This window comes from Pinus tabuliformis, chromosome 3_1 (genome assembly GCF_031772625.1).
Source record: "Pinus tabuliformis cultivar Carrire ecotype Pingquan chromosome 3_1, CPIR1, whole genome shotgun sequence".
Lineage (NCBI taxonomy): Eukaryota > Viridiplantae > Streptophyta > Pinopsida > Pinales > Pinaceae > Pinus > Pinus tabuliformis.
Genome location: NC_142301.1, coordinates 803,410,438 through 803,437,136, shown reverse-complemented (window position 1 = coordinate 803,437,136; position 26,699 = coordinate 803,410,438). Strand labels below are relative to the sequence as shown.

The window sequence follows — 26,699 nt, the reverse complement described above, 5'->3', positions numbered from 1 at the left end:
CCATGTTATACCCCTTTTCCCTACGCCCTAACTATAAATATCGTAACCCGCCCATTTTAAACCCCATAACCCACTTTCCCTAAGTTTAAACCACCTGTGCGCGTTATTAAATTTGGAATATTCTGCGCATATTCCCCGCCCGTATACCCCCGCCGCCTCACCATCGCCGCCAGCCGTCCGATCGTCCTGCGCCCAGATCAACGGTTGGCGGGCCGTCCCATCTCCAAACCGCCCAAAGGTTAGCGTCCGGGAGATGGGCGGTATTGCCGCCGTACTCCCGCCACGCGTCACCTCCTGGGCTGTGGCGGAGCCCCCTCTGACAAAACCGCTCATGCCCAAAGGCGGTGCGCCCCAAAACCAGAAACCGCCCCCTGCCTGGTGACGTCACCTGCCTGCGTCACCCCCCTGCCCAGTCACCATGACACGTCATCCGCCTGCGTGGCCCTCCTGCCACTGTACCACCGAGTCACCTGCCACGTGTCCTGCCACATCTTCAGAGCCGCCGTACTGCCACGTCACCTCTGTACGTGATGATGTCATCATGTTGACGTCATCCCGCCACGTCATCATGCTGACATCATCGATGACGTCACCCGCCGTATGAGGTCCCATCACTGACATCATGCTGACGGCATCATCACTTTTTTGGCGCAAAGGGCGAAAATCGCACTCCGGAGCCCCGGAATCAGTTTCTGAGGCAGTTTTTGATGATCGATTTGCGCAAATCGCTCATCACTGGATAAATTAGGCCTGAATGGGGAATATTTAGGGAATATTTTCATTTTGCAGCCCCCAGCAAGCCAGAAAGGCGCCGAATGACCCATTTTTCTTCGCGAAGCTTGCCGAAAGGAGCAGAAGGCAGTTCTAGAGGAAACAGAGGCCGCACAACGGCCATTAATTTGTGATTAGACCCACAGCAAAGGAAAACAACGGCCCAGTTTATTGTAAAAGAGTATCAGTCAAGCTTTTTTAGGGCTCGAAGCACCTGAACATTGATGAGCCCCCCAGAAAGTCAAATCAAGAGGCGTAAGCCCATCCTTTCCCTCAAATCACAGTTAAAGCTTTAAATGCAGACAGACAGCAAAGAAGCAGAAATCCATACACATTTATTGCAAAAAACACTGCACCAAGCCGCCAGGGACTACATCATTTACTCAGTTTTGATACGGCAGCCCTGAGCGCAGCCCGAGATATTTTTTTGCATTTATTTCTGGATAGGATTAGGTTAACTAATCATCTTTCTTTTAGACCTGTTTAGGTCAAGTTGTAATAAAAGCACTTGTAGAAGAGTTTTCCCTATATACACCACCCTCTGCACTGTTACAAGGGTTGGTCAATTGAGAATTTTCACTAGAGACTCGCATTGCATACCTGGGTTTTTTCTATAATCAAAGATTGTTGAAAGCTTGGAGAGCAAACTGTCTGTTGTAAATGAATGTTTTTGGAGATATGAAGATGGAATTCTTGTGCTGCAGTCTGAAGCAATAAGTGCATCTTACCTCTGTTTATTGTTTACCACTATCTAAATAGCAAAAAGAAAGAATAGCTTAGAATTTGTTTAAGTACACTCTATGCTCAATTTCTGTTGTTTCTTTATGTTTTCCTCTGAATGAATTGGTTATGAATGTGAATTCCCCCGGGCTCATATTTACCCCGATTCACCTGTGTTTTCCAATTATCTAGGGATTCTTTACTGCCCCTAGGTAGAGCTCTGTTACCCCCATCTGTTAAGCTGATTGAGAGATTCTTAACTGCCTCTCATTACTTAGCATTATTTCCATCATTTAAACCTAAAATACTGTTTCATGCGCAGCTATCTTGCTCCATTTTCCCTCTCTTGTGACCGAAGAAATGCACCAGCAGTTCTCCCCCTCGACTCCACGCCCAATGGTTTGAAACTTCCAGACTATGCCTTGCCTCTCTGTCTGAAAACATCAATTTTCCCACCAAAAACAAAACAAAAACCCTCTGAACTCAAAACCTAGCCTAAAATCCTTTTCAACAAAGCTAAATCTAAAAGAGAGAGCCCTCTCTGATTGCAGGTTGGCTAGAACCTGCAGTCCAAAGTTGGTCTGTGGTTACCTCGGTCGTATCCTTTTCTGGAGCTTAAGGACAACCTGAGTGATAACAGAATCTTATCCTCCAACGCTGATGAAGGTGATATGTTGACCAGGTAGCTTGCAGTCTCCACCGCCTTTGCCCATAATTCCTATCCTAACCTGGCACCACTGAGCATGCTTCTTGCCTTTTCCATCAACATCATGTTCATTCTTTCTGCAACTCCATTTCACTGAGGTGTGTATGGAGTAGTCTTTTCACATGATATACCACACTTCTTACAGAACTCTTCAAATTCCTTCTTGCAAAACTCTCCATTGTTATCTATCCTCAACACCTTTATCTTCTTCTCTATCTAGTTTTCCACTAGAGCCTTAAATTCTTTAAACCTGTCAAAGACTTCAAATTTCTTCCCAAGGAAATATATCCATGTATTCCTTGAGAATTCATCTATAAATGAGACATAGTACACAGACTTACCCAGTGATGGAACCGACACAGGTCCAAACTCGTCACTGTGCACAAGCTCTACTACTGTTTTGCCCTCTTAGCACTAGAGGGAAAACTCACTCGATTTTTTTCCTATATACACAATTCTCACAGAAATCAAAATCCAAAGAGAAATTAGACATACCTTCTATCATACCATTACCATGAATTATTCGAAGGCCCTTCTCTCCAATATGTCCAAGCCTTTGATTCCATAGCATGGTATTTTCTCCAGAGACCACTAGATTTTCTGCTCGAATTTCAGGAACCACAGAACTGTTACACCCATCAATAACAGTGCTACCCTAAAGCTTATTCAGAGTTCTAATCTGAACTCCCCACATCAATACTAGTGCTCCCCGAACCATCTTGCAGGTATCTTTCTTGAACATTGTTTTTACACCTACATCATGCAGCTTGTTTACAGAAATCTGATTTCTGGCCAATGCAGGAATATGCAGAACACCCTGAAGTGTTCTAATCCTTCCTCCTTGAAAATTTAACTTTACTTTTCCACGACCAGAAATTCTATCCCTCCTAGCATCCCCTAAGAAGACATCACCACCATCATATTTATCATACTCATAGAACCACTCCCTATGGGGAGTGAAGTGAAAGGATGCCCCTGAGTCAATCAACCATGCCTCATGATCTACATGTGTACTTGAAGAATAAGCCAAGTACACATCCCCACCTTTATCTCAGGTGGTTTACGCCTTTACAGAAGGAGCATCATAAGATCCCTTTCCTTTCTTAGGAGCTTTAGATCTACAGTCCCTTTTGAAGTGCCATTCCTTTCCGCCTTTCCAGCACACCTTTATAGGTTTTCTTGGAGATTTAGATCTCCCACTCAAGAATTTATTTTTGTTTATATTCTAGGACCATCCTCGTACATGCAAGGTATCACCATTCTTACCCTCCGTATTTTTCTGTCTTATCTCCTCTGATAGCAAGGATAAGACTATTTCATCAAACTGCAAGGCAATCACATTGCTACCTATTGCAACAACCATACTATCCCATGAATCTGGTAGAGAACACAAAAAATTGATGCACTTATCTTCATCTGATTTTTTTATATCAACAGATAACAACTAGCTTACCACAGTATTAAAGGCATACAGATGCTCTGTCACCGAGTCTCCATCCTTCATCCTTAGGTTATACAAATTTTTCCGTGGGAACAGTTTATTCACCAGAGACTAAGATTGGTATTAAGTCCCTAACTTGTCCCACAAATCCTTCATCAAAGCTTCCCCTGATACATTCAACAATATTGAATCTGAGATACATAACCGTATTGTGCTATTTTCCTTTCAATCCAACTTTGCCCAGTCTTCAGTTGACATTGTCGTTGGTTTAATACCTGAATCTACCACGATCCATTGATCTTTATCCACCAGAAGATCCTCCATCTTGAGTTTCCACAACTCAAAACTCTGACCATTAAATTTCTCGATATTTATCTTTCCACTGCGCACAATCTTCTTTCACCACAAGAATCTATCCCGCAGGTCTCCCACTGAACAGGGTCTACCACAGGCCCGAGAAAAACCCCTAAACAGCAAAGGTGTCCCCTTGAAGCCAAAACAACTCTAATACCAAATGTAGGTTTTAACCCTATACAAAAATTACCTGCATATGAATTCTAAAAACAGAAAATAAACAATGGCAAGCGCATAAAACATAAAACATAAAACAAATATACATAGAGAATTTCCCTTGGATCCCAAAACCGGGACTACGAGATTGATTTTTCATTATATTCCTTTCAATGTTACAATACATATATATACATGCCCAAGCATCCATAAACCCCAATCCATTAACCTTGGATTAGAACAAAATCGTAGTTCGCTTGACCAGATCTACAAAATACCATGGGCAGAAAAACATCATGCCAAAAACCATGTGCGAAAACTACGCACAAAACCATAGGTAGGTCCACCCACCTAATATAGGGTCCAAAAAAATTTCCTTGGGACGTTGCCTTGGACCCTGTAGAGGGGGGCTACCGCCCCCGTTGTGACCCCCCTACTATGCCCAACGTAATGAACAAGAGGAGCTATCACCTCCCCGCACGTGGGGCTAGTCATGGAAAGAATATAACACACACCCAAAAATTATGTTATATTTGTTGATGATTTTTCTAAAAAATGGGGAATATTTTTCATGTAGAAAAAGGATCAAACCTTCACAAAGTTTTGTGAGTTTAAAGCATTGGTGGAGAAAGAGTCGTGAAAGAAGGTTAAATCTCTACAGAGTGATAACAGTGGTGGGTATGTCTCCAACGAGTTTAAGAATTTTTGTGCAATGGAAGGGATTAAACGGGAGTTTACAATACCCCATAATCCTCAATAGAATGGGGTTGTCGAGAGGAAGAACATAATCATAGTAGGGGCAATGAGGGCGATGTTTCATGATCAGGGTCTCCCCTACACTTGTGGGTTGAGGCATGCAACATAGTGGTTTATGTTCAGAATCGTAGCCCACATCAGATACTTGGGATGAAGACACCAGACGAGGCTTATTCTGGTAAGAGGCCAGATGTTGGTCACTTTAAGATTTTTGGGTCATCAGTATATTTCCATGTGACCAAAGATGCATGGAAGAATCTTGAGCTGACAGCAAAGTTGGGGATATTTGTGGGGTACACGGATACACCTCACAACTATTGAGTTTACTTTCCAACCAGTAGGATGACAGTGGTTCACAGGGATGTCAGATTCAATGAGGAGAAGGCCATGTGAGTTTCCCTTGGGAGGGAGCTTCAGCTACATGCGGTTGAGGAGCCTTATATTGATGTGGAGTAGCCACATGTAGAGGATATAGGAGTGGAGACATACACTTAGGGAGAGTCTTCCAAAGATGGGAGAAAGTGCACCAGAGAGGTGGTTATATTGTTGTCAGATGCTAGAGAGAATGTGGGAGCACCCACATCACAGCGCAGATAGAGGAGGTCACTTGACAAGAACACTGGATACATGGCTCTTATGAGTGGATGCGTTGTGATAGAGCCATCTTCCTTTGAGGAAGCAGTGCAGCAGTCAATTTGGGTTGATTCCATGGTGGACTATGACTCCGTGGTTCGTAACAGTGTTTTGGATGTCATACTGAAACCGGAGGATAAGTTCGTGGTGAGCTCCTATTGACTTTACAAGGTAAAACAAGCTACAGACGGTAGTTTGGAGAAGCATAAGGCTAGATTTGTGGCCCGTGGCTTTTCACAGGTAGAGGGGATTGCCTATGATGAGACATTTTCTCCTGTTGCAAGGTACTCATTGATCATATCTATATTGGCACTATCAACACAGATGGGTTGGAAGATACATCAGATGGATGTAAGTACAACCTTCCTTAATGGCACAATTGAGGAAGAGGTGTACATAGAGCAACCTGAAGGTTTTGAAACCTTTGACCATGAGTCGTATGTGTGTTGGCTCAAAAGAGCATTGTATGGGCTGAAGCAAGCACCTCGTGCTTGGTACACCAAGATAGATAGCTACTTCACTGGGTTGGGCTTCACAAAGAGTGAAGCAGATGCGAACCTATACCACATAGTGGTGGAAGCTAAATTGTTGATCATTGTACTTTATGTTGATGATATCATACTGAGAGGTGATGATCAGCGGATCAAATATTGCAAGGAGGACCTTGCAAGAGAGTTTGAGATGAAGGACTCGGGACTCATGCATTACTTTATGGGCATGGAATTATGGCAGGGCGATGGGGATTTGTTTGTGTCTCAGGGAAAGTATGCCAATGAGATACTCAGGAGGTTCCACATGGAAAGTTGCAAGCCTATGGAGACTCCTCTAGCTAGTAACTAGAGGAAGGAGGATGCTACTTCGAGAGAGGTAGTGGAAGCTATTGTTTACATTCAACTTGTGTGTTCACTCATATACTTGGTGAACACATGACCATATTTATGCTATGCTTTTAATCAACTTAGCCAAGCGATGGTTAGGCCTACCAAGCTATATTGGAAGTGTTGACTTGAAGGGGCCTGACCCAGGTTCATTGTTATCTGCGCCAACCAACAAAACCCTAATTGTTGGCCCTTTTGAAAACAACCCACATAGTGTAGGCTACAGCCTCACCTGAAGCAGTATTAGGGGATGCTAGAACCAGGTTTATGCATCCATAGGCTTGTGTGATGTGTTCTTCCAGTCCATATGGCTTAGATCTACCTTTGCACACCTTTTCCCTTTAACAGATAACTACTACAAATCTATCTAAACAACTCCCAGATATTCACGAAGGTTCCTAATTATACTTATCATGCATAAATATTACAGATCTACTACTTTCGCATAGTAAACAAGCATTACTTCATGTAAATCATAACATAGAGCAAAGATACATAAACTTTGTAGAAGTAAATAACAATACATAGATGCACTAGATTCAGCTCAAAATAGACTTTATTAAGTAAAATCATTCAATTCAGACTTATTTTCCCTGCGTATTCAGCTGCAGGGGCCCACGCACTTAGCATGTGGACTTACCAAGGTCTTTGCACACTCAGCTGCAGGAGCCTTCCTCTTTCGCCTAAGTACAGGAAACGGACATTTCTTGCCTTAACACCTTGCCATTACAATGATTCTTCACTATTAGATACCCCTTTAAGACTCGTTATGACTCATCTATATATAGAATTTTCTTTACAATACCATGGTCCATGGACCATGGGTGGGCATCAAAACAACTCTATCACCTACCCAGCTAAGGGACTAAAGACCCTTTGACTTCTAGTAGCTTCGCTTCCACATTTCGCAGAGACTTTACATTCGCTACAAAAAGATATTACAAAATTTGCTAAAAATTGACTCAAACCTTGACTTAACTAACCCTAGGGGCCCCTTCCCAACAGGCCCCCAACACATATAGGGTGACTCGTCCTCGAGTCACTCAGATGGCGCAAAAGTCTTAGCTTGGAGTTCATTGAACTCCACCTTCAACACTTGCAAGTCAGCAGTACCATGCACCGCAGCCTATTGCACTTCCTCGACCAGCTTCTTTGTTGTAGGACCTTCCACCACGAGGCCCATTGTCTGTTGTGTTTGCTAGATTGTCTTCAGTTTTTCCTGTACTAATAGAGTAAGCTGGCTTGCTTCCTCTGCCCACAGCTGCATCCTAGCCTTCAAGATGGACTCTTTTCTCTGCAGATCCTCAATTTGTACTTGCAGTTGTTTCCCCTCAGTTAAGCGAGCAAAGTGTTGGACTGGTGCCAGAGTGCATGCAGTCACCCTGAGTTCATCAAATTGTTGTTGCTTCTCCCAAATATTTGTTCCAATTTTCTACAGAGTGGGGTCTTCATGCAAAGTTTTCCATAATTCCATTGCTTGCTCGAAGAGCTCTGTGCATCCTTTAACCGATGCATCTAATGTGGCCATTCCTTCTTTAATGGTTGCTTCGCGCTACTCCCGAACTTCTGGCAGAGTGGTTGGCTGTAATTTCAACTACAGCTCTGAGATCTTCATTTGTAAGTTAAATCGGACGCGACCGACTTCCTCCTTTGATTCTCTAACTACGATAGCCAATTTTACAATCCTTTATGTTGATGTTGCATTTTCAATAATGTTGATCTCTAGAAGCTCATTACATACTTGCGTAATGGATGCCTCCAAAGTTTGGCTACATGTGGCGAGTTCTTCCTTCTCTTTGAGGGCCTATGCCTTTTCTGCACAAATCTATTTATTGTTTGTCTTTACCTCAATGATAACTAGCAAAGCACGCTGCTACCTAGCTCGAAGCTCATCTGATACCCCATGATGGAGTGTGTGGAGGGTCTGAATCGGTAGCACTGTTAGGTTGGCGCCCACATCCTTGATCTGTGCTAACTGGGTGTTTTCTTCATCTACATGTGCGTGTAGTGATCCCTCGAGTAATGGTATGACTCTAAGGTCCAAAGTCCTATATGTCTCGAGCACAGTTTCACTCTCCTAGTGCAGGCTCGCTTGAATCTCGCTCGCCTGTCCTACTCTCGCTTGTAGCCATCTTGTTTGAATCTGTAACTCACACAGATCCTTCCACACATTCCCCAACATTTGCAGGTATTGTTGTTCGAACAGTTGCCATATTTTGGTCGTTTTATCGTGGACCTTATCTCCAATCTCATCCAAGTCCCCCTTAGTGAGGACCATTGGATCTACATGTATGTTCTTGTTTAATTTCTGCTTCTTCCTAGGTCCAGAAGTCATCTCCTTCTGGCGCTTTGTGATTCTGAAAGGAGTGCTCTGCTCCTCACCACCACCTCCTTCCTCCTCAAACCCTTCCTTATCCGTAGTATGTTGAGAAGAAGACTCCTCAACTTCCATTAGGTCTCCTTCGTGGCGCGCTCCTTTTTAGCAGTTGCCTTAGCAGCAACTAACTTATTTTTTTGAGCGGCTTTTTCTCGGGCAGATGCCTGCTCAGCCTCTTTCTTTTTCTGCGCTGTCGTATTCTGCGTGGAGGAACTCTCTTCGCCTTTTCTTGTTCCCACGCTGAGATTTGTGGGGTGCAGCCACTCCCCTGGTCATATCCCCACAATTTCCTACACATCGGCATCATTAACTAGGTAAGGTAACTTGTACCAGACCTTTTTTGGATCTCATTGTGCGCAGATAGACACATTGTGAAAATCTGCCTTGAACTCTGTGTTTGCCTCCAACTGCTCAAACAGGGTTGGTGACAGCCTCAGCCTCTGGTTGATCACCATGTGAAGGTCCATCTCAACCAGTACCTAGAATATCTTCATCTCCATGACCCTCTTTGGATCCTTTGTTTCCCACAACGAAGTGAACTTCACATCCTCTGGTAAATTGGCATCCTGTGGAGGGAACTGACTGTCTTCTGGCAGTCTCCATGAAACTAGGGAAATTAACAATAGTATCCAAGCATAGTGAAATGTCTTATCGCCATCCTGTGCTTCGCGACAATTCAACAAAAACTCCTTACACAAATATTGTGCCCATTTGTATTACACCCTCTTCACACATTGTGCAGCCAATGAAATGACTGGCGTCAGCACCTAATCCACGCGGCACATTCTCATGACCTTTCAAGCAAAAAAATGAGCAGAAAATTGCACCACCTTGTCTGTGATGGAGCGGATGGAGTATCCTCGCGACTTCTTCACTAAGCTAAACTCACTCTTCATTATTTTTGCATGTTGTTTTTCCTTACCCTTGTCTCCAAACTCCTTATTTGGATCCACCCCTTGTTAGGGTAACCGTGTGATGTGGTGGATCAACATATCTGTGATGGGGATGGGATCTCCCAGCCAGAGACACCCATCATGAACCAATGTGAGTAATTGGAATACGCACACCATGTTGATAGTGGTTCTGCTGAAATGTGATACCCATAGCATATTCATCAATCCGGCCTTCTCAACCATCGCAACCCACTTCATAGGCTCCAGTCGCACGACTCATGTCTCTTCATAATAGATCTTGGCCAGATACTTGTATGGTGCCAACTGCGGAAATTTTTCGTGATCATCTAGATCCTAATCTTCCATTTTAATTGCAAGAATGTGCCCTAAGAGCATGCCTTCAAATACCACCTTTTCCAGAAATAGCGGTGTAAAGATCATGAACTTACCAGAATCGGGATCTTTTAGGACCTTTGCATCGCCTTTCCGCAGAGGGATATACTTCAGGAGCCTAGTGATAGGCTCACCCTCCTCCTTAGCATCCAACTCTTTAACCCCTTCGTGAAGCTCCTCTTCATCAAGATCTAGGGGTTCATGTGGTTGTTTGGATTTTTCCATCTTCCCTTTCTGCAGAATCTCCGTAGGGTTCTTCCTCGGTGACTGCCTCACCGAAACAGAATGTGGTTTTTTCTATTTTTCCTTAGCAACATATGATTTAGGCCTAGGCGACCTCGGCATCATAGGCACAGACAGTGTGGCTTCCATTGCTGACATTATTTCAGGGGTTGCGGTTTGAGAGACAGTAACTTCAGAGATAGTGGCTTTAGAACTCCTGGCTTCTGTGGGGTTAGTGGCTATCATGTTGTCTACAAAGGCCTTTTGGAAGGTTTCAGATATGTTAGCTAGCCCTAGACGATTAAAAATATCTTCCCAATATTCTCGGTTCATAGACATATAGTAATCTTTCTGGAAACAAACTCTCTTAGAGAAAAGTGTTGTAATGCAGGCCAGCATTCTAGATTTATAGGCGATTTCAAATTCAAATCTGACCGTTCCCTCCAATTTCTGATCATAAATGCATGTTTGGCAATCGATTTCCAAATATTTGCACCATAAATGCAGCCTACTCGCTCTTCCCAACGGGATTTTCGCCATCCAATCATCTACAATGCACCCAACGTCTATTTTTCAACCTTATTGCAAAGAACCATCCTCCATGGCACAACCCTCTTGGCGCAGCTCCTTCTAGTGCTTGTCTTGCTTCCATCATGCATCCCCCTTACTTCAATCTTCTACTTTTTGGGTAGTGTAGTTTATAGTCCCACACTTCCTTGCAGTTGCCTGGAGTACTAACACTATCCTGCCATCATATATTCATTGTGCAGGGGCAGGATCCCCTTTGTACAACTTCAATTAACTTCCATTGACTTTACCTAGAAATATTTCCCCATTTAGCTTTGCGAGCTGAACTACGCCACCATCTGTAATTTTCTTGACGACATAGGGACCTATCCAATGCATTTGGAACTTTCCATGAAACTTCGTGAATTTGCTATCATAAAGTAGGACTAAATCATTTACCTTGAAGGTGTGTAGCTTAATATGTCGATCGTGTCAAGCCTTCTCACACTCCTTTTGCACCTATTGGTGAAATCCCGCTATAAATCGGTCTTCTTCTAATTCCAACAACTGTGTGAGACATTTCTCCATAGTCTCGCGATATTCCATATCAGTTAATGCTGCAGTCCAAAGACTTGACACAATATACTCCATAGGCATTACAGCCTCTATCCCATAGACCAATCTAAATGGATTTTGGCCTGTCAACTTTTTACATGTCGTCCTATATGCCCATAGGACCTCAGGTATGTGCACACCCAATCATTCCTCTATGCATTGCAGACCTTGGTCAATGCAGTCTACAGGATTTTATTGAATGCTTCAACAGTACCATTTACCTAAGGATGATAGGGCGTATTCTTTTGATGATAGACCTGAAATTCTTCAAGCATTGCGGTAATAGTTTCATTAGAAAATGCGTACCCCTATCACTCATCAGTATCTTAGGACACCCAACCTTGTCAAGACATATTCAAATAGGAACTTCGCAATGGTATCAACACTACAGCCTTTCACCGATTGTGCTTCTACCCATCTTGTCAAGTATTCGGTCACCGTCATAATATATCGCGTGCTTGTCTTTTTCCCAGGTGGTTGTATCGGACCCACAAAGTCAATTGCCCATTTATCAAAGACTTGTAATGAAATCTGAGGATTTAAGGGTAGTGTGTCCCTCTGCGATGGCTTTCCTGTCCGTTGAAATGCATCACATGCCCTACAAAACACCTTAGAATCCTTATACACCATTGGCCACCATAACCTTGCACGCAAAATCTTCTGCGGGGTTGCTCTGCTCGCATAGTGTCCTTCCACTATGCCTCCATGTTCTTTAGCGAGGATGCTAGCACGTTCAAACTCTGGAACATATTGACGTAGTATTTCATCAGTGCCCATCTTATACAAGTGCCCTGCGATCACCAAAAAATCAGCAGCGCGGACCACCAATTCCTTTTTCTGTTGAGCAGAATATCCCTTTGGGGCCATGCCAGTAGTCAAAAAATGGATTATATTAGTGAAACGATCATCTGCGATACACACTGCAAAGATTTGCACATCGGACAAGCCTTCTTCTAGACTAGTAGGTTCTTTGCCTATCTCGATCCTGGATGGATGATCTAGTCCTGCGTTTAATCATTCAGGCTTCACAATTACCTCAAAATCATATTCCTAAAAAAGCAATAACCACCCACAGATCTTCCCCCCAACATGATCTTGTTGACCAAGTACTTGAAATGTGTGCCTAACCGGGTAATGTCGGAATTTCTGCAGTGCGTAGACCATCGCCAGTCCTTCGCGCTCTATAGTTGAATCATTATTCTTGGCCTTTGACAATTTCCTTCTTGCAAAGGTGATAGCATGATCAATTTTTCCTTCTCCTGGTTGGGCCAATACCGCACCCAACGCAATACAAGAGGCATCTACATGTACATGAAACTATTTCTTCCAGTCTGGAAACACCAAAATGCGCGCAGTCACCATATTTTCCTTTAACACATCCAGATTGCGCTGACACTCCTCATCCCAACAAAAAGTCACGTCCTTCTTCAGTAATTTCTCCATCGGCACAGTTATCTATGCATAGCTTTGATAAACTTCCTATAGTATCCTGTGTGCCCCAGCATTGCACGTATTTGCTTTACATTCTTCAGAGCTTCTAAATTGATAATCACAGCTATCTTTGTAGGTTCTACCATTAATGCCTACTTGCAGACTACATGGCCTAGCAATATCCCATAAGGTACACAAAAGATGCATTTCTTCAGATTCAGGGCAATTTGGTATCTGCGATAAGTATCCAACATAAGTTGCAAACTTGCAACATGGCGCTTAACCAATCCAAACACATTCTAGTCATCAAAATACACTTCTAAGAAATTATGGATGAATTCTTTAAACGATGCAACTACAACCCTTGAAAAGATCGATGGCACATTATTTAGCTCGAATGGAATCATTGTGTACTGAAAGCATCCCCACTCCATCGCGAAGGTGGTATTGTTGCGATCCTCTGGTGCAATCTTAATCTGATGGTACCCTGAGAACTGATCAGTGAATGAATGAGCTTCCTGCCCCCCAAAATTCTCCAAAACTTCATCCATAAACGGGGTTTGAAATGGGTCATGAACACACGCATCATTAAGCTTTCTTAGATCTACGCATATCCTGATTTCACCTTGTTACTTCTTTTCCTGGACAACCATAGGGCTTACCCAATCAGACACTTCTATTGGCTCAATGATTCCATCATCCATCATTTTATCTAGCTCTTTGCTCGCCTTCTCCTTATACTTAGGATTTAGACGGTAGGGTCTCTATTTTACAGGCTTCACATCGGGCTTTAAGGTGATCTTCATCACTCTTAGATCCCCTATTATTCCTTTGCGGTCCAAGAACTTGGTAGGAAACAAGTCCTGATATTCGTGTAGTAGTTCCTCCACTTTATCGACTGTATCTTCATCCCAATAATCACCTATCTTTGTAAACTTAGGCTGCGTGTCAGACCCAATGTTTACTTGCCTAGTCTCTAGGGGTTCTGTTATATCAGAGTTCACTGCTTTGGGTCCTTCAACCTCATGCTGCCCCTTGGTCTCTGGAATGTTGATATTCCATGGATCCTCTTCTTCTTCTTCTGCAGTCACATTGTAGCATTCTAGCACATGGCATAGTTGTGTGTTCCAGTCCGGTTGAACCCATTCTATCGGCTCCTCAGGCATCCTAAATATTGATTGCAGCCTTGATTTCTGAGAGCGCTTGATCAATACACTCAAACTCGTCCTTAAAGTTGAAAGTTAGAAAGAAAATTTCCCTCAGGATATCCCAGTTGGTCATCCCATGGTGTAGCTCTATTTCCAAGTACCAGTTCATTGGAATAGTATCTAGGGTGTGACAAAAAATATGTACCCATTCTGGTTGAGGTTCCTCCCCCCAAGCTTTAGCCCATCACACCAAATGCTCATGTGGATCATCCTTTCCTGAATATTTATCTTTCAAGCGGGTATTCGTGTACCCGAACCTTAACTTCATCATTCGCTTGTACACTTTCCAGTCAGTGAAGCTATCCTTGTGCATACCCCACCAACAGGCAGGCGTAGTGCATAGTGCCATATCAAGTGCCTGGAATCGATGTTCTTCGGGCACCTCCCTTTCAAACTCATCCAAAAATAAATTAACATCATTTAAACCATCATAATGCAGGAGATTTCTTACCTTCGTGGACACACACCACAACAATTCGTCATCCTATTGCAACGTAGCGTAGAAACTTCGTGTAACCTATTCTTCCAGTGCTTGAGTTCTTCATTTGAATCTGAGGTACAGGAGCTATCTTTATCCCACCTGATTCGCCCATCTGTAGTGGGATCGACCCAATCTTCATCGTGTGCAATTATCTTGTATATTTGATCTAGATCATCATCCTCCTCATAGTCACAGACGGTTCAATGTAGCACGCTCCTTCAGCAGAGTCCAATGGCATGATAACCCTAAGTGCCTTCTTCTCAAATGTCATCCTTCGCTTCTTCATATTAATCATAGCATCCATGTCGAAGGCCCAATAAATTCCTATTAGCATCGAGTAAGGATTATTTTCATCTACTATTTCAATTACTTCGAAATCGGCTAGAGTGCTCACTCCCTCAATATCGATAGTTACCCCATACAAGCACCCCATTGGAATGACTTTCTGCATGTTAGCCATGCGCAGTTTTATAGGAGACCATTGTAGCACATGTCTCCCCATTCTCTCCCACGTATACTTAGGAAGTACATTTTCATCAGATCCCAGATCTAATATGACTTGATCCATTTCATATTCTCCAATCTACGTGGTCAGCCTCATCTCACGCCCTATTTGCTTCTTATGTTTACCCAGTTTCCTTACAGCGCGTTGTTTTGAAGGAGTCTTACTTTTTCCCGTACATTTTTCAATTAGCTCCAGGAGTCCTTCAACTGCCTTCTTATCCCACAATAGCTTCATAAAAGTTTTCAGAAAAGTAGCCAATAGTGAAGGATCCATGTCCTGTACTTCACTATTTTCAGCCAATTTCTCTTTACTCCATGACGTAGAAGCTTCAACAAAATTCTTCTTGGCCTCCATAAAATTTTCTCTAACTCTGTTGAGATCAAATTTAACCTCCTTCTCAGCAGCCTTACACACCCATCCTTCAATATCTGGTTTCTTTCCATTATCTTCTCTTGTGGCCATACCACTTCATGTTACGATATTAATTTTATGGTCCTCTTCGCGAGGATCTGCCCTCATCATATGTATGTTTTGCGTAGGTTGTTGTGTCTTTCTCTCCTTAATTTTGGCTATCATCACTAGGAAATCTTCTATCACATGATCAAAATGTCTGCAATATTGACAAGATGAATGTGTTGGGTTCTGACAGTCACGCGCAGTATGTCCTGCTTCACCACAATTATAACAAATCATTTGTCCACTACCTCTTCCAACCCCTCCTCCTCTTCCTCTTCCATGGCCTTGGAATCCTCCACGCATCGCACCTGCACCCTGATCCTGAGGCCAATTTTCTGCTTGCATTCAATATGTAGGATCCACTCCATCATTAATTCATAGCTTCGACAGTTTCGCTCATCATGCCCAATTGATATACAGAAAGTAAAAAACAATTGTTGCGGAGTTTGTACAAAATTTTGTAAGAGGTGACAATTGTCAGTTGCGTGCTTCCCAGCTATCTGGAAGATAGCAAACCATAATGGTACTCCTGCACTTGGTCCCACAATTTTTTCATGCTTCAAAGGCACAAGACCTCCACTGATCAAATAATTCTAATAAGCAAGGCAATGCTTCTTATCATGTCCCTTATCCTTACATTTTATACACCACACTTCAACGCGCACCTAAGTTTGAGCATCTTTTCCTGTCTTCAAACTCTACAACTCCATGTGAAGACTTGCCAACTGCGACTGAAGATGTTGTACTCCAACATTCGTATCATGTATCGGTGAGGCTTCCAACCTCATCGCGATCTCCACAACTTCTTCTTGCATTCCTATCTTCTGTTGTGATAATTGTAATCTCAAATGAGGCAATAATGAAGCAATGTACCAATTTTTGTGATGATCATCCGTGATCTTCATATTAACCTACAGGATCAAGAATTTTAGCCTTTGATCGAAATCCCACAAGGACTCATTTATCCTCTGTTGTATTTCCTTAAACTCGATTACAGACTACGCCTGAGACTTAGGCTTCTTAAACTCATTGTTCAATGCCTGCTGAGTCTCTACCATCGTCACGCTAGGTCTAACTTAATAGAACTTGATATACCAAGTTAGTGCCCTATCCTGCAGTGGCGTGACCAGCTGCACTTTAGCTATATTATCATCAGTAATCTGATGTGTTGTCTACACAGCATCTGCAACAAACCAGAATTGTTCGGCGTCTTCGCTCCCTACCCCTTTAAAGATTGACATCTTCATTTTTCTCGCCATGTTGAATGGTTGATGGGGAGGTGGAGGTGGAGATGAAGGCGTAGGTGTATGCGGCAGAGGTGGAGGTGGAGGTGGAGTGGGTGGGTGAGGTATCCTCAGGATACCCTAACTTACTATCTGCAGCACACTTCGTGGTGTACTCAGAATAGTTCCTTCATTGTCATTAGAGGAGGATTCTAACAACGAACTTTATTCAGAGTCTGATTCTTTGTTCCTTCTAAAGGGTTTTCTGCTTCGCGTAGTCCCGAACATGAAGGTAATGGCATAACCCTTTTTCACACAAAAACATCTTAATCCAATTTTTCAGGGATTTTAAATACTTACCTCGCAGTCCCTTGAAGAACCTGCGCTCTACTTCGCTATAGCTGATGGTCATTTCAATCGCGAGCTCAGTGACGAATCCTCCTAAGATACGATCAATCCAGTGATCAATAGCCCGCGTGATGTTATTTTCTGAATATTCTAGGCACTTCACCAGCTCTAGAGTCCACACAATAGGGTTTTCAAGCCTCCACGTACCCTGGCTGTCTGCTAATCTAGACAGCCACTCATGGAATTCGCAAGGAAAGAAACAGAAAAAGGATTCTGTCTCGTTTGTGTACAGGTATCTTTTCAGCCACTGTTCCTTGGATAATCATCGGTTTCTATTCTCCTGAGCTGTAAACACGTGCAGCTTTCAATCTATCTACTTCTTGGTTTCCTTCTTAGTAGAAAACCACTTATTCGACATCACACATTCCTTAGATAGATCTCGGTTCCAGCGACAAAACCATTTGTTGGCTTGAAGGGGCCTGACCCAGGTTCAACGTTATCTACACCAACCATCAAAATCCTAAATGCTAACCCTTTCAGCAACAACCCGCATAGCGCAAGCTCTAGTCTCACCCGAAGCAGTATTGGGGGATGCTAGAACCAGGTTTCTGCATCCAAAGGCTTGTGTGATGTGTTCTTCTAGTCCTTATGGCTTAGATCTACCTTCGCGCACCTTTAACCTATCCGAACAAATAACTACTACAAATTTATCTAAATAGCCCCCATATCTTCGTGAAGGTTCCTAATTATGCTTATCATGCATAAAGATTACATATATACTACTTTCGCGCAGTAAATAGGCATTAATTCATGTAAACCATAACATAGAGCAAATATACATAAACTTTGCAAAAGTAAATAACAAGACACAGATGCACCAGATTCAGCTCAAAATAGTCTTTATTAAGTATAATCATTCAATTCAGACTTATTTTCCTTGCGCACTCAACTGTAGGGGCCCGCACACTAGTCCTGCGGACTTACCAAGGTCTCCGTGCACTCAACTTCAAGAGCCTTCCCCTTTTGCCTAAGTACAGGAAACATACCTTTCCTACCTTAGCACCTTGCCCTTACAATGATTCTTCACTATAAGATACCCCTTTAAGAATCTCTATGACTCATCTATACATAGCATTTTCTTTACAATACCATGGTTCATAGACCATGGGCAGGTCTCAAAACAACTCTATCACCTACCCAACTAAGGGACTAAAGCCCCTTTGACTTCTACTAGCTTTTCACTTCGCTTCCACATTTCGCGAAGACTTTACATTCGCTACAAAAAGATATTACAAAATTGACTTAAATCTTGACTTAACTGGCCCCAGGGACCCCTTCCCAACAGGAAGGTTGCAAATCATGTATTGGGATACCTCAGGGGCACTTCTTAGTATGGATTCTGGTACAGATGGGCAGAGGGAGTGAAGCTTCAAGGCTTCAACAATGCAGATTGGGCGGGGAGTCCATCCGGCCAAAAAAGAACATCAGGAGGGATTTTCAGTATTAGGTCAGTGGTAGTTTCTTGGTACAGCAGGAAACAGAGATTGGTTTCACTCAGTTTGGGAGAGGCAAAGTACATGGTTGTAAGTCAGGCATCATGTGAGGCCATCTGGATGAGGAAGATCCTAGTTGGTCTATTTGGTTAGCAGATGGATCCGACAGTGATTTAGTGTGATAATTAGAGATGTATCAAACTCTCTGAAAATCCATTTTTCATGATAGGTCCAAGAACATTGATATCTGATATCATCATCTATGGGATTGTGTATTGAGGTGGATCATGTTGTTAGAGTACATTCCCATGGAGGAGAAAGATGCTGACATTTTGACAAAGGCATTTTCAAGATGTAAATTCGGGTTTCTCAGAGACAGGATCGGGGTAGCAGATAATCTCTTTCTTGTTGAGAGGGAGTGTTGAGAAATGGCAACAAGAAATTCCAGTTTAATTTGTCCTTGAATTAAACTGTGAATTAAAATCGAATTATATTCTCATAGAAACTTGTAAATAGTTAAATCAATTTAATTAACTTAACTTTCTTAGGAATTTCGAGATGGAAGTCTTTCTGTAGTCATGTATATGTTCTCCCTAAATTTTAGGGGTCCAGGATGAGTTTATTTCAGTTGTAATTAGATTAACTCAGATTATTGAGTTATGGTCAGTTAAATTAGTTGTAATTGTTTGTGGAACTAATAGAGGACTAATATTCAATTGGTGCACAAGTGCATCCACAAGTGTTACTCCAGTTAACTGAAGGTTCCATCATGAGAAACTAATGCATGTCAGTTCAGAGATTAGGAATTGCGCAAGAGATTAGGGGCTTGGAAGGTAGTGGAAATTGGCTAAGTGTTGGCTAATAGCAGGCTTGTGAGGTAGAGAGTTGAGCATACTTATGCGTAATTGTTCTAGTGAGAGAAATATTTGTATCTTCACCCATATTTCTAATTTAATGAAATACATATAGGTGGGGTTTTGAGGAGTGGCTTTCCCTAGGAAAACTTATTGTGTTATGTGCCATTGATTTTTCTTCATCTTGTTCATATTATTTTCATCGATCTATTGTCTTCCTTTGGTTGAAAGTAGAAGTAGATTCTTGTCCTGTGCTTTAATAAATTGCGTGAGCTTGTGAATCTATAGGAAATTATACAATAAGAGCTACTACAAAATCCCAAACTAAATACATTGTTGCAATTGGATCCTCCTTCCTCCATTAAGTTCCAATGGAGAATATGAAATGATTCCCCTTATCAGACTAGCTAGGGTGGATGTTTCACCATCGAAACTAGAGAACAATTAGATCCCTAGAGAGGATAGTCTCACAATCGAAGATGATCCACACTCAAGGTTACAAACCCTCACACAAAGGCTCAGAGCGCCATAAAAACAACTCACCAAATCATCTACACATATATCCAAATGAGCTCATGCCTCTCTTTTTATTATGATGGCTTATTGAAATACCATGGGTCACTTTTCCTTTATTAAATAAAGTGACTTTTTTTAATATTCTATTTTATTGTTCACTTTTAATTAATTAATTAACTCATAGCCTACAATTAATTTTAATTTGTAGCTTAGGATTTTGATATGATCTCCATTCCCAATGTCCGGAAGAAGGATCATTACATATATCTCTTAATTCTTGTGTCATTGAAAAGTATTCAGTGTTAGTCTTGCGTCAGTGGGAATGGATACCTTCACTAGTTTAAATCCTACATGTTGAAATTATTCAAATTTGTCTCAACGTACTTCCTTTGATTTACACCGAGTTTATTAACTGCATGGTTTCTATTTATTTCCATTCTAAGAATGAAATGTGTAGAATTGAGATGCTTCATGTCAAAGTCAAAGGACATCTACATCTTTAACTTATTGATTGCACCCATCTTGTTTCCAACCAACAACATGTCATCAACATATAACACTAACTACAAGAAACACTATCCTTTTGACTTAAAATATACATAGTGATGATCTCGACTTCTCACAAATCCCAACCCCTATATGTATGTGTCGAACTTCTCATGCCACATCCTGGGTGATTTCTTCAGAACATAAAGGGACTTCCTCAACTTGCAGACTAACTTCTCCTTGTGCTTTACTAAAAAACCTTTAGGATGTTTTATGCATATTTCTTCTTCTAAATCACCATGCATAAATGTTGTATTTACATCTATTTGGTCTATCTCTATATCAGATGTTATAGCTAGAGACATTCATACTCTATGGAAATTAATTTTTCAATAGGGTTAAATATCTCACCAAATTCAACTCCTTTGACTTAGGAATAGCCTTTCACCACTTGTTGGGATGGGGTCCCCTAGGGTCAATTTTCGGGCAAAATCCCAAGTTTTTTTGTATAAAGATGTAAAGTCTCAACGATTTATGGTCGCGTTATGTGTAGATAATTAAAGAGTCATAAAGGGTTTTACCCTTCTTTTATGTAAGTTGAGTCGGCTTTTGAAGATCTACCCATGGTTTGCAAGATTGTATAAATAGGTGTGTCTTAGGATGTCTAAGGCAATTAATGAAGTTTGGTCTATGGGAGAAGTCTAAAGAGTTAGCGAAGAAGAGTAGGAAGAAAGGCTCTGCAGCTATGTGTGCAGAGGCCTAGAGTAGTGTTCGCAGCTGAGTGCATGGACCCCTGTAGTTGAGTGCGAAGGGAAGTCTTGAGTCTGTAAGTAGAACTGAGTATTAATAAAGAAGATTGTTGCAAAAATACTTGTGTTTATCTCTTTACTTATGTTTATATGAATGTGCCTTATGTTATAATGGGTTTATGAAATAATGATGTATTGATGCGTGACTTTACATGACTTATATTGTTATATGAATGCAATTACATTAACTGCTTACGCGAATATTATCTTGTTGTATGTTGAATTTATCGGACACTTAAGCTAATCTGGGTAATTACTTGGTTATAAGTAATATTTGATGCGCGTAAGTAGTGGATCCACTGATTTAGGGTCCACGAAAGACAATCGTAGACCTTCGTGAAGGTCTAGAGACTAATTAAAGGAAGTTACATTGATAAGCCTTAAAGTATTATTGATCTACGTGAAGGCAGATTTAGGGCGTAAAACAACATCATGCTCATCTCTTGGTGCGGAAACTTTGTTCCAGCATCCCCCCATACTACTTCAGGTGAGACTTCAGTCCACACTCTATGGATTGATGCCGAAAGGGCCAGTATTGTAGGGATTTGTTTGGCACAACTAACTTTGAACCTGGGTCAGGACCCACTAAGCCAACAAATGGTTTCGTTGTTGGGATCAGGATCTGCATAAAGAGATGTGTGATGTTGCATCATTGGAATCCGATCAAGAAATAAATTGAGTAGTGGTTGGATAAAAAGATCCATGAATTAGCGGTGCAAGAAAATAGAAATTCGCGCTTGATGAAGGAATAGTGGTTGGATAGATATCTGTATACAGAAATACATGAGATTTTCTTTTTCACCTTCCCGATCGAACTATACGAGTGGATCACTAAATTGGCAGACGGCCAAGGAAGGTGGAGGTTTGACGGTCCAATAGTGTGGACCCCAGAGCTAGTACGGAGGTTGGAAGCCTCTAAAGATAAGCTCGCGAGCATTGTCAATCACTAGCTTAATTGAGTCATAGGAGGATTTGTGACAGAATTCATGGTCGATACCTCAGTCAGCTACAGCGAAGCAGAACGATGCTTTTTCAAGGGACCACAAGGTAAGTATTTGAGATATTTGAATATTAGATTAATATGCTCTTGTGTGAAAAGCGGGTTATATCATTACCTTGATTTTTGGAGCTATGTGAAGTGGAAATTTCTTTAGGGATAGAGGGAAAATAGGCCTTGAATATAGCCCACTGATCGAGCCTTTGAGTAACGATGAGGGAGCAGCACAAGCTTCCCCGCAGAGCATTGTCCAGTTAATAAGGCAAGGGTTTTCGTGAATACCTCATCCGTCCATGCCACCTCCACCTTCACCTCCACAGCATACACCTTTGCCCACACCACAACCACCTCCGCCACCTCTCAATATGTCAAATACAATGAAATTTCCCATTTTCAAGGGCTTGGGAAATGAGGACCCGGACCATTTTTGGTTCGTTACGAAGGTCGTGTGATAGCACATAATATTATAGATGATCATATGAAGAAAGTGCAATTGGTTATTGATCTAGAAGATCATGCGTTGATGTGGTACATTAAGTACTACACTGATAACCCGGTGGCGTCATTAGTGGACACTTAGACTACTATGGACAAGGAATTTGGTAGGCCTAAGTCTGAAACACAGCCGGTAGTGGGGTTCAAGGAAATCGCGATGAGGATCAGTGAAACACCCTGGGAGCTGGATCAGAGACTGAAGTGTGGAATCCGTGAAGCCAATATGAATCTCACATACAGTCAGCATCACGACTGGTTTATAGCTATGCTCCTGCCTCACTTAAGGATTGCTCTGTCACAACAAAAGATAGGAACGCAGGCGGAAGCACTGGAGATAACAATGAGATTACATGAGACACCTATCTAGGATGCGACGTTGGGAGTTCAAAAAATTCATGTGGACTTGCAGAACCTCTGCTTGGAGTTTCAGAGCTTGAAGAAGGAAAAAGTGGCTTGGCCAGAAGTGCGCGAAGAAGTTTGGTGCCTCAAGTGTAAGAACCAGGGATATGATAAGGATCATTGCCCTGTATTCGTGAATTATGTGGTAGGAGGAGGGCCCATGCCTCTAAGGCAAGAAGCCCCAGCAGGACCAAGTACAGGGCCCGTGTTGTGGTGCGCTATCTATCAAGTAGCAGTAAAACATGTAATAGACAATTTCCACTTACTGCAAAAATTTATACATACGCCACAATAGTTATTTTGCAACTTCAGTAAATCGGTAGGCCATGATGAGCATAACGGTTGTAGCTATGAATTAATGATGGACAAAATTCCCACGTATCGGATGCAAACAGAAACTCGGCCTCTGGATCAAGGCATTGGGGGAGTGCCCAGAGGATATCAGGGTCACAGATGAGGCCGAGGAGGAGAAGGACCTGGTAGAGGTCGAGGTCAAGTTATTTTCCATAATTGTGGAGTGTCAGGACGCTACGTGCGGGAGTGTATGAGCCAGACACACCCGTCATGCCAATATTGTACTCATTTTGACCACACGATAGAATAATGCCCTGTATTGATAGCCAAAATGTAGGAGAAGAAGGTGCTGCCTCAGCAGCCTACCTAGAACTTGTAGATGATGAGGGCATATCCTCGCGAAGAGGATCCCTATGTCAATATCATGCTTCAAAGTGGTGTGACAACTGGTGACAATAAGGGAACACAGCCTGAAGAAGGTGGATGAGTCTGCAAGGCTCTAGAAAAAGAAGTTGGGTTTGATTTGGAGCACATAAAGGAAACATTCATGGAAGCAAAGAAAAGCTTCGTTGAAGCCTCTACCTCAGGAAGTTAGGATAGGCTATCTGAATAAGTTGACCCCTCCATGCTTACTACTTTCTTGGAGACTTGCATGAAACTTCTACGCGACAACAGGGTTGTGAAAGGATTACAAGAGTTGATAAACAAATGTGCTGGTAGGGATAATGCTTCTGATGGGCACCACGCGGTCAGAAAGATTAGCAGACATAAGATGAGAATAGGACACGAGATGAGGCTCACCATGCAAATAGGAGAATACGAGATGGATCAAGTTATTTTGGATCTGGGGTCAGATGCGAATGTTTTTCCTAAATAGACTTGGGAAAAAATGGGGAGGCCTACGCTGCAGTGGTCTTCGATTCAATTAAGAATGGAAAATCAACAAAAGATTATCCCTATGGGGAGATTGCATGGAGTAACTATAGATATAGAAGGTGCGAGCACGTTGGCTGACTTTGAAGTAATAGATATTGTTGATGACAACAATCCATATCCCGTGCTCCTTGGAATTGATTGGGCTATCAACATGAATGGGGTCATCAATTTGAAGAAGCAGACAATGTCATTTGAAAGGAAAACACTCCGTGTGGTAGTACCATTGGACCCTACAAAAGGACCGCGCTATACTGAACCGGTCTGCAACTATGAGGAAAGTGATGATGATTTGGACCAGATCTATAAGATAACAACGCGAGACCAAGATTGGGTTAATCCGATAGCCGATGGATGAATTGCATGGGACCGTGAAAGCTCCTGTACATCAGATTCGGATGAAGAATTGGAGCACTGGAAGAATAGGTTACACAAAGTATCTACGCTGCGATGTAATATGATGACTAAATCGTTGCATTGTGTATCATCCAAGGTAATAACTTTACCTTATTATGATGGTCTAATTGGTGTAGATAAATTTTTGGATGCATTTGAAAGGAAAGTGCCTGAGAAGCATCACTTCCAAGCGCTAGATTTGGCGTTGCGCACTATGCATGCACGGTGATGGGGTATGCATAAAGACAGTTTTGAAGAATGGCGCGACTATAGGAAGATGATGAGGATGCAATTTGGTCGCCCCAAGGTACAATTGACTGAGAAGTATGATGGGAGAAATGATCTGCGTGATCATTTGGAAAAGTGGAGTAAGGTTTATGGAACAAAGTTGTAGCCAGAGTGGGTGCATATATTCTGTCACACTTCGGACATCATCCCTATGAACTGGTATGTGGAAATAGAGCTCCGCCACAACACCACGAAATTGGATATCTTAAGCGAGGGGTTTGTGAGGATATTCATCTTTGAATATGGATTTGAAAGTATTGATGAAGCGTTGTAGGAGGTTAAGGCAACAATCTTCAGAATTCCGCAGGATCCCTTGGAATTGATTCAACCGGATTGGAGCACCCAACTGTGCCATGCGTTGGAATTCTATAATGTGACTGCTAAAGGAGAGGATGAGGATCCAAGGAATATTAACATCCCCAAAGCAGAAGGCCACCGCGAAGTAGAGGGATCGCAGATAGAGAACCCCGACATCACCACGCCACTGAAAACTAAGCAGGTAAACATTGGTACAGAAGAAGAACCGAAGTTTGCGAAGATAGGGGATTACTGGGATGATGCTACCATGGACAAAGTCATTGAGTTGCTCCATGAATATCAGGATTTATTCCCTACCAAATTTTCGGACTTGAAAGGCATCATAGGCAATTTGGGAGTGATGAAAATAACTTTGAAACCGGACGCGAAGCCTGTTAAGCAGAGGCCATATCGCCTTAATCCCAAATACAAGGAAAAGGTCTGCTTGGAGTTGGACAAGATGCTTGCAGTGGGTATTATTGAACCAATGGAGGAATCTGATTGGGTGAGTCCAATGGTAGTTCAGGAAAACAAGCAGAAGGATTAAATAAGGATTTGCATAGATCTCAGGAAGCTTAACGATGCTTGCGTTCATGATCCTTTTCCAACTTCGTTCACAGATGAAGTACTGGATAATGTTGGATAACACGAAGCATATTCACTCACTAATGGGTTCTCTGGATACCATCAAATAAATATCGTGCTAGAAGATAGGATTAAGACCACCTTCAAGACAGAGTAGGGATGTTTCCAATATACAGTGATGCCATTTGGACTTAAGAATGTGCTGGTGATATTCTCGTGCGTGGTCATCGCGGCGTTCAAGGAGTTCATTCACAAGTTCTTGGAGGTCTATTTCGATGACTGGACAATGTTTGGGCTAGTTAAGCACCATGTAGACAGTCTGCGCTTAATGTTGGATACATGTCGAAGGTATCATATTGCGCTAAACCTGAAGAAATGCTTGTTTTGTGTTCCTTTTGGGATCTTGTTGGGTCATGTGGTATGCAGACAAGGACTCATGGTGGACCTTGCTAAGATCATGGTAATAATTAATTTGGAGGTGCCAAAAAGTGTTAAATAGTTGTGTGCAACACTGGGCCACACTAGGTATTATCGGAAGTTCATCAAAAGTTATGCTCATATTACTGTGCCTATGGAAAATCTACTAAAGAAGAATTCTACATTCAGTTGGGATGAAGATTGTCAGCACAGCCTCGATGTACTCAAGGAGAAAATGGTCACAACGCCAATCTTCGTCTTCCTGAACTAGAAGAAGGAGTTCCATGTGCATGTAGATGCCTCATGTATTGCGCTAGGAGCAGTGCTAACACAGGCTAGCAAGGGAAAACTGGATCACCCTATAGT

At 42.2% G+C, this 26,699-nt stretch overlaps 1 protein-coding gene across 1 annotated transcript; it reads right to left on the bottom strand.

Annotated features, from left to right (window-relative positions):
• Positions 1 to 11,740: 11,740 nt before the first annotated feature.
• On the bottom strand, positions 11,741 to 12,289 carry LOC149189886 (uncharacterized). The gene has a single exon (XM_089410371.1). It carries the CDS (start codon positions 12,287 to 12,289, stop codon positions 11,741 to 11,743), a length of 549 nt encoding a protein of 182 aa, XP_089266497.1.
• Between the last annotated feature and the right edge of the window lie 14,410 nt (positions 12,290 to 26,699).

Excerpts from the sequence above, each read along its gene's own strand:
- LOC149189886 (XM_089410371.1), bottom strand. The coding sequence starts at position 12,289 with ATGGCCCCAAAGGGATATTCTGCTCAACAGAAAAAGGAATTGGTGGTC.